This window comes from Gekko japonicus, unplaced genomic scaffold (assembly GCF_001447785.1).
Source record: "Gekko japonicus isolate JY-2015 unplaced genomic scaffold, Gekko_japonicus_V1.1 scaffold82, whole genome shotgun sequence".
NCBI lineage: Eukaryota > Metazoa > Chordata > Lepidosauria > Squamata > Gekkonidae > Gekko > Gekko japonicus.
In genome coordinates, this window is record NW_015174846.1 from 748137 (window position 1) to 756140 (window position 8004).

Below are 8004 nucleotides of genomic sequence, written 5' to 3' on the forward strand. Positions count from 1 at the left end.
AGAGGAGCATGTGCTGTCCTTAAAGGCCATACATATGGCAGGAAGAGAAACGTCTTAACAGAGGAACGCCTTCCAACAGATCAGCGAAAGATTTGGAAGGCAGAGGTGGATCCTTTCACGTAGAGACAGACCATCAAGTTTAAAAAAAAAGTTTACGTCCAAAACTCACATGAAAGGGGCACTAGGAATGGACGCCCTGTTCCTAGAGGACGCCTTCCAACAGATCAGCGAAAGATTTGGAAGGCAGAGGTGGATCCTTTCACGTAGAGACAGACCATCAAGTTTAAAAAAAAAGTTTACGTCCAAAACTCACATGAAAGGGGCACTAGGAATGGACGCCCTGTTCCTAGCATGACCAAGAACTCTATGCCTTGTCACTCCTGACTCTAATTCCCAGAGTGGTACAGCAGGCGATAGATTAAAGAGCAGATGTGATTCTGATGGCACCCTTTTGCCCACGGAGAGCGTGATTCCAGGACCTCATGAGCCTATCCAGACAGGATCTATGGCGGCTGCCTCTCAGACGGGGCCTTCTATCTCAGGAGATGACCGTTCATCTGCAACTGGACATGCTACAACTCACAGCGTGGAGGTTGAGAGGAGACAGTTAGCAGCTCTAGGATATGAGACAGAGGTGGTTTCCACGCTCTTGGCATCCAGAAAATCTTCTATGACCAAGATATATGACAGATCCTGACAAACATCTTCTAACTGGTGTGGAGAGCAGGGGTGGACCCAATGCGGGCGCAGATGGGCATGGCTTTTCTCCAACAGGGTCCAAGTAAAGGGTTGAGTACTAGTTCTCTAAGGCGACAGGTAATGGCCGTTTCCACAGTTGGTGGGGCTAGGAAAGGTAGGTTTTTCCCCATCACCCACACATATGGCGGTTTTTGAGGGGGGCCTCCCTCCTCAATCCACCACAGGTACACAGGTTCTCCGCATGGAATTTAAATGCAGTGCTATGAGCATTATGCATGGAGCCGTTTGAACCAATGGCATCATGTCCCATGAAAGATATTACTCTGAAAACAATTTCTTAGTGGGGATCACTTCAGCGCGTAGGTTTTTGGGGCTGAGAGCTTTATCTGTACACACAGATTTATGTACCTTCTACAACGACAGGGTCGTCCTCAGACCAGCCCCAGCGTTCATCCCCAAAGTTAACTCCTGGTTCCATAGATAGGAAGATATGGTACTTCCCTCCTTTTCTTCAAACCCTGGCCATAAGATGGTGACAGTCTGGCATCATCTAGACATGCGTAGGGCTTTGAGTTTTCTATATGGATAGGACCAGGGGGTTGAGAAAGACTGAATCCTTGTTTGGGTATGTTAGTCAGTTGTCCCTGGGAAAGAGTGTCTCCACTTCTGCCCTGAGCAGGTGGATAAGGATCAGTCAGGCATACAAGGTGTAGGGGTTAGTACCTCCAGTAGGGGTCACAGGGCACTCTATGGGGGGCAGTCACATCAGCGGCATATAGGGCCTTGCTGTCCCTCGAAGTCACTTGTAAGGTGGTGACATGGAAATTTGTCCATTCCTTTACAAAGTACTATAGGATTGACAAACTAGCCTCGGCAGAAGCAGCATTTGACAGTAGAGTGTCCTTCAGGCCCTGTAGGCACCAGAAGTTGTGTGGCCCACCCGGGGGGAGCACTGCTTTTTTATGTCCCAGGAGTAAGGAGTCAAGGACTGCCCCACTCCTGAACCACCGGAGAATAAAAGATTTGTATTCACTTACCGTGAAGCTTCCTTCTTGGTGGTCCAGAGTGGGGCAGTCCTACCCACCCCCTCTTAATGGACACGACTTCTGGACCTTTAGGTTTTGCAGTGGTTTAGTTGTTCATGAATATGGTCTAACTGATTACGTGATGTGATGGACTGTTGCTGTTTGTTTGCTCCAATGCTTAAAATACAGATTTCTATTTGTTTAAGCCCATGGCTGTGATGGTATTCCCCAGTTGTCTGAGGGGGAAGGAGTTATTTTTTAAGTGAATTTACAGCAGCTCGGAGGTGGCTTTCGGTATGACTGGGGATCAGAGGATAAGCCCCTCCCCTCTGGGATCAAAGTTTGCCGACCTTGCCTACGGAAGGGGGAGGTGCTTTCCCAGGAGTAAGGAGTCAAGGACTGCCCCACTCTGGACCACCGAGAAGGAAGCAGTTAGAGATATGAGTGGCCTCAACTGAATTCTGGTACCATTTAGATATCTTCACACATTCTGAGCCAAAGTTTTAGAAATGTTTATATTTTACTAGGGAAATCAGATATTTCTTAACAACTGCTCTCTTCTTTGTTACTTGGTAACTTTGGGTTGGTAGGTCACATAGAAAATTTATCCAGATTTGCATTCTCGACTCCTAATAAAAATCATTGAATGACATTGGATCAGATCCAAAGACTCCCTACCGCCAAGCTGGCTCTAATGGCTCTCTTCCATTAAGTTTTCATCCAACAGAGGAAGTCTTTCTCTTGGAGATTTTTTTTTGTGTGTATGAAGGAAGACTTGGCAGAAGAGAGGCCTTGAGTAGAACTTGGAGGAAGAACTTATTGGATACAACCTATTATTTCTCTTGTGTTCTTTTTCCATTTTACTTATATATGGCATGATAATAATAAACAATTATATAGCTCTACCTATGTACATTATCTCCATAATTTTTACAACACCATAGTAAGACAAATCCATATTATTATCTCATTATTGCCAGTGGGAAGTTGTGGCAGAATGACTTGATTAAGAGCTTACTACTCAGTTCAGAGCAGATGTAAGGTTTGAATCACATAGTGCCCAGTTTGCAGCTCAGCACAGGTAACTGAAATGGTAAAGAGCACTATTTTTAATTACTTCAAGACTGAACTAAACATGTTGACATTGATCCAGAACATACCTATATCTACTCTGTGGCCTCTAATATCAGCTCTCAAATATCTACTATTTGTAGCCTTCCAAATTGTACTGAAACTTGCCACTTACAAACACAAAAAATTGATTAGAAACATGCTATCTTGCCTCTTACATAAACTATACAAGGGCACAGCCTAACTACAAAATACTTAATTGAAATATATGTTCGTCAGAGCCCTAGATATATAATAAAGAGCTAGGACTATAGGGCATACTCCCATGATCTGTTATGGTTGCCTGGAATTGAGCTCAAAATACATACATGTAAAAAATGTTCCTCCCATTGGCTCTAGTGCATGGAACATTTTAACACCAATCCCATGATTAACAGGTTACTTTAAGCCTTCGATAATGTTGTGGATAGAATTTTCACTCCCAACAGGTTGTTCTGTGCCTGGACTCATGCTGGTATGATCTAGCAGCTTGGCTTTTATAAGCAGACAGATATGAAAAATAACCTCAATAAAATGTTCCTCCCATTGGCTCTAGTGCATGGAACATTTTAACACCAATCCCATGATTAACAGGTTACTTTAAGCCTTCAAGAATGTTGTGGATAGAATTTTCACTCCCAACAGGTTGTCCTGTGCTTGGACTCATGCTGGTATGATCTAGCAGCTTGGCTTTTATAAGCAGATAGATATGAAAAATAACCTCAATAAACTGATCTTCTCAAAGATTCCCAGCACAGTTTTTCAATGAGATATTGGCCCTGTGCAGAACATGTACTAATATGAAGTGATAGCAAAACCAGTTCATAGACCTGAAGCCCAAACCATGAATTATCCTCATGTATTTGTCACATATGTCCGTGCCTTGGGATGGACGCACGAGTCCCAATTTAGCTGAAAAAGCAGATTATATGAAATAAATTATATTAATTCATGCATGGATTATATAAATAAGTAAGAAAAGTGGTATAATGATAGAATTCCTGTTTAATAAATGGCAGTAGGTGTTGTGAAAGACTTCACCCTTGGGCTGTGGAGAGCTGTTGCCAGTCTGACTAGACAATACTAACTATGATGGGCCAGTGGTCTGATTCAGTATACAGCAGATTCATATGTAATTTGATGAAATACCATAAAATGCATATTAAAAAATGAAAATATGAAACCGCCTTATGCAAATTTAAGACGATTGGTCTATCTAACTCAGTATTGTCTATTCTGTCTAGAAGCAGCTTTCCATGGTTTCAGGCCATGAGTCAGATTGAGGTGACGAGAGAGGAGGTCCTAAAACTGATAGACAACTTAAAAACTGAAAAATCACCAGGCCCAGATGGCATACATCCGAGAGTTCTGAAAGAACTCAAATGTGAACTTGTAGATCTCCTGACAAAGATATGTAATCTTTCCTTAAAATCTGCCTCCATTCCTGAGGATTGGAAGGTAGCTAATGTCACTCCCATCTTTAAAAAGGGTTCCAGAGGAGATCCGGGAAATTACAGGCCAGTCAGTCTGACGTCGATACCGGGTAAATTGGTGGAAACCATTATTAAGGAAAGAATTAGTAGGCACATAGATGAACAAAACCTATTGAGGCAGACTCAGCACGGTTTCTGTAAGGGAAGATCTTGTCTCACTAACCTGTTAGTGTTCTTTGAGGGGGTGAACAAACATGTGGACAAGGGGGATCCAATAGATATTATTTACCTTGACTTCCAGAAAGCTTTTGATAAAGTTCCTCATCAAAGGCTCCTAAGTAAGCTCAAAAATCATGGGATAGAAGGACAAGTCCTTTTATGGATCAAAAACTGGCTAGTTCATAGAAAACAGAGAGTGAGTGTAGGTGGGCAATTTTCTCAGTGGAGGGTGGTAAGCAGTGGGGTACCGCAGGGATCAGTACTTGGTCCACTGCTTTTTAACTTGTTCATTAATGATTTGGAGATGGGAGTAAGCAGTGAAGTGGCTAAATTTGCGGATGATACAAAGTTGTTCAGGGTGGTGAAAACCAGTGAGGATTGTGAGGCACTCCAAGGGGATCTGTCAAGGATGGGCGAGTGGGCGTCAACATGGCAAATGGGGTTCAATGTGGCCAAGTGCAAGGTGATGCACATTGGAGCCAAAAATCCTAAATATAAATACACATTGATGGGGTCTGAACTGGCAGAGACTGAGCAAGAGAGAGATCTTGGAGTTGTAGTGGATAACTCACTGAAAATGTCGAGACAGTGTGTGACTGCAATAAAGAAGGCCAATGCTATGCTGGGGATTATTAGGAAGGGTATTGAAAACAGATCAGCCAATATAATAATGCCCCTATATAAATCAATGGTGAGACCTCATTTGGAATACTGTGTGCAGTTCTGGTCACCACACCTTAAAAAGGATATTATAGCTTTGGAAAAAGTGCAGAAAAGGGCAACTCGAATGATAAAAGGGTTGGAACACTTTCCCTATGAGGAAAGGTTAAAGCGCTTAGGGCTCTTTAGCTTGGAGAAAAGACGACTGAGGGGTGACATGATCGAGGTTTATAAGATTATGCATGGGAAAGAGCAGGTAAAGAAAGAGGTACTTTTCTCCCTTTCTCACAATACAAGAACTCGTGGGCACTCCATGAAACTGCAGAGCGGTCGGGTTAGAACGGATAAAAGGAAGTACTTCTTCACCCAAAGAGTGATTAACACATGGAATTCACTGCCACAGGAAGTGGTGGGTGCTACAAGCATGGACGGCTTCAAAAGGGAATTAGATAAGCATATGGAGCAGAGGTCCATCAGTGGCTATTAGCCACAAGGTATAGCTAGGGGCTCTGGGGCAAGTGATGCTCTGTCTTCTTGGTGCTTGGGGGGGGGGTCAACAGTGGGAGGGCTTCTAATGTCCTGGCCCCACTGCTGGACCTCCTGATGGCACTGGTATTTCTGGCCACTGTGTGACACAGAGTGTTGGACTGGATGGGCCTTTGGCCTGATCCAACATTGGCGTCTCTTATGTTCTTATGTTCTTATGAAAAGTCTTTCCCACCATTTGCTACCTACGATCCTTTAACTTGAGATGCCAGGCATTGATCCGTGGGACTTTCTGCATACAAAACATGCAGTCTAGTACTGACCCCCAGTTAGGAAAATACATCTCAGTGCTCCCACCTCACATCCAGTTCTTGTTGCCTGCTACCCTACCTTTTATCTGCCCTCCATAGCAAATGCGTATATACAACTCATTTTTATATTTATTTCTCTTTTATTGAAAAGGTGGGTAGTATAGAAAGCTACCAAGCAAGAGGGAAGTCCTCCTCGTCCTCCTTCACACGTTCTCATTTGTTCCACCTTGGGGCAGATTTTGTAGCATGTTGTCTCAGTCATTTCAGTTCTGTTTGTTTTTGGGTACTCCAACCATCTGGCATTCAGAAAGTTTCATTTTATCAGGTTTGCTGAATATTTGGAGACAAACAGAATCAGACTTCTACATATTGTAGTATTAGGTGCAAACGTCTTGTTAAAAACAATAAATAAATCTTCCATTCTTTAACACTTTGGCCTTTGACGCTAAAGCCTAGCCAAATATGGACCACTATAGGCTGGGCTGTCATGTGACGTAGGAGAACAGGATCAAGCCATAGAATCACTCTGATCTCCAAACTATCCCATATACACATGTGGCCTGTGTTTGCACTAATATTCTAAGGGTCAGTGTTCACGTTATCTTTGTAGCATGGCTACCATTTCCACAGAATCAAATCTCATACCACAAAACTAACACTAAGGAGACTACACTGGAGAGGCAGATGGATGCAACTACTGGTCAACTCGGGTTACCTTTTCAAGCATTAAGGGTGCCACATGAGACTCAGGCACATAGAATTGATAGCTGTGCTGCAAAGTAATGTCAAAATTTGCCCAAAGAAGCATTTGTAACACATAAATAAACTAGCAATTTGTTTTTGGAATGTTCTTGCACATCAGCATTGTGATCATGTCTCTCTGTTTTCTTTTTGTTTCTTTGTCCCCAAACAGAAAGTGTTTAACAATGACTGTAAACTAAAGGAGAGGATAGAAGAAAATGGATATAATACATACGCTTCATACTTTTGGAAAAACAATGGAAGGCAAATGTTTGTGGCATTGAATGGAAGAGGAGCCACAAAAAAAGGACAGAAAACAAGAAGGAAAAACACCACAGCTCACTTTCTTCCGATGGCTGTCGAGCCGCGGATAGACCTGTACTATTGATAGCAGTTGAACCAAAGATCATTTGTCAGGAATACTTGGTAATCCTCTTGAAGAGGAAAGGCAGAAACTGTGCAGACGTCTGCTTGATTGAAAAGGGGGGAGAAAGCCTTTGAAGGTTTTGTACTCTCTGCTGGCACATGAAGTCCTTCTAATTAGGTCTGTGTCATATCTTATAATCAAGACACAAGCCGGATCAAATGGGATAGGAGCTCTTTCCAGTGTGAACAAATTATTATTATTTTTTATCTCTGTGCTAGAACTTAAAGGACAATGTATTGAATGATCTTCGGGGAAAGTTATTTATGGAATACTAACTCATATCAAAGACCTTTATTGCTCATTCAAGCCTAATGATCCAATGAACAGTTAGGCACGCAAGCATTTACTGGAAGCACATGGATCATACGCAGAAATAAAGGAGATTCTGGAATGGTCTTGTGGAAGACATGAATAGGATTAAGAAATATAAGCACATTAGAGTAAAACTGTTCTAACAAAATAAATAGTATGGTCTCCCTTTGTATGCTAACGCCATGCCTTTGTACTTCTCCCTAAGTTATTTATTTAATAGGATGTTAAATATCTTTCTTCTTTTTTTTGTTTGTTTGTTTGAAGGATTTTCTCAGTTGCTTCCTGTTTTGTAATTGTTCTTTTCCTCCTCTCAGTATTTTGTACCCAGTCGTATGTCGAAAGCATCCACAGGTGTCTGAGAGTAGGGAATGGGCAAGGAAAGGAATGAGCAAGGAAAGTGTAGGGTTGTGGTTTGTGTTTCATCTTGGGAGCTTTTTTCTTCCTCCTCTTGAAACTGGGTTTCTTTTTAATTTTGCACTTACGACCAATAGGATCAGCTGTGCAGGGGAACTGCAACTGTGCATGATTTAGTCAGCATCTTCAGCGCTCCCCCCCAAAGGAACAGCATTTCCCATCATGCA

General features: G+C 42.4%; 1 protein-coding gene across 2 annotated transcripts in view; it reads left to right on the plus strand.

Moving 5' to 3' along the window:
* The window catches only part of FGF10 (fibroblast growth factor 10), a 117825-nt gene extending 110207 nt beyond the window's left edge, over window positions 1-7618 (plus strand). For both annotated transcript variants that reach the window (XM_015424470.1, XM_015424468.1), the window contains exon 4: window positions 6857-7618. In XM_015424470.1, coding sequence (XP_015279956.1) covers window positions 6857-7072 — 216 coding nt within the window. In that variant the 3' untranslated portion in view covers window positions 7073-7618. The remainder of the gene's footprint in view (window positions 1-6856) is intronic.
* Window positions 7619-8004: the final 386 nt, after the last annotated feature.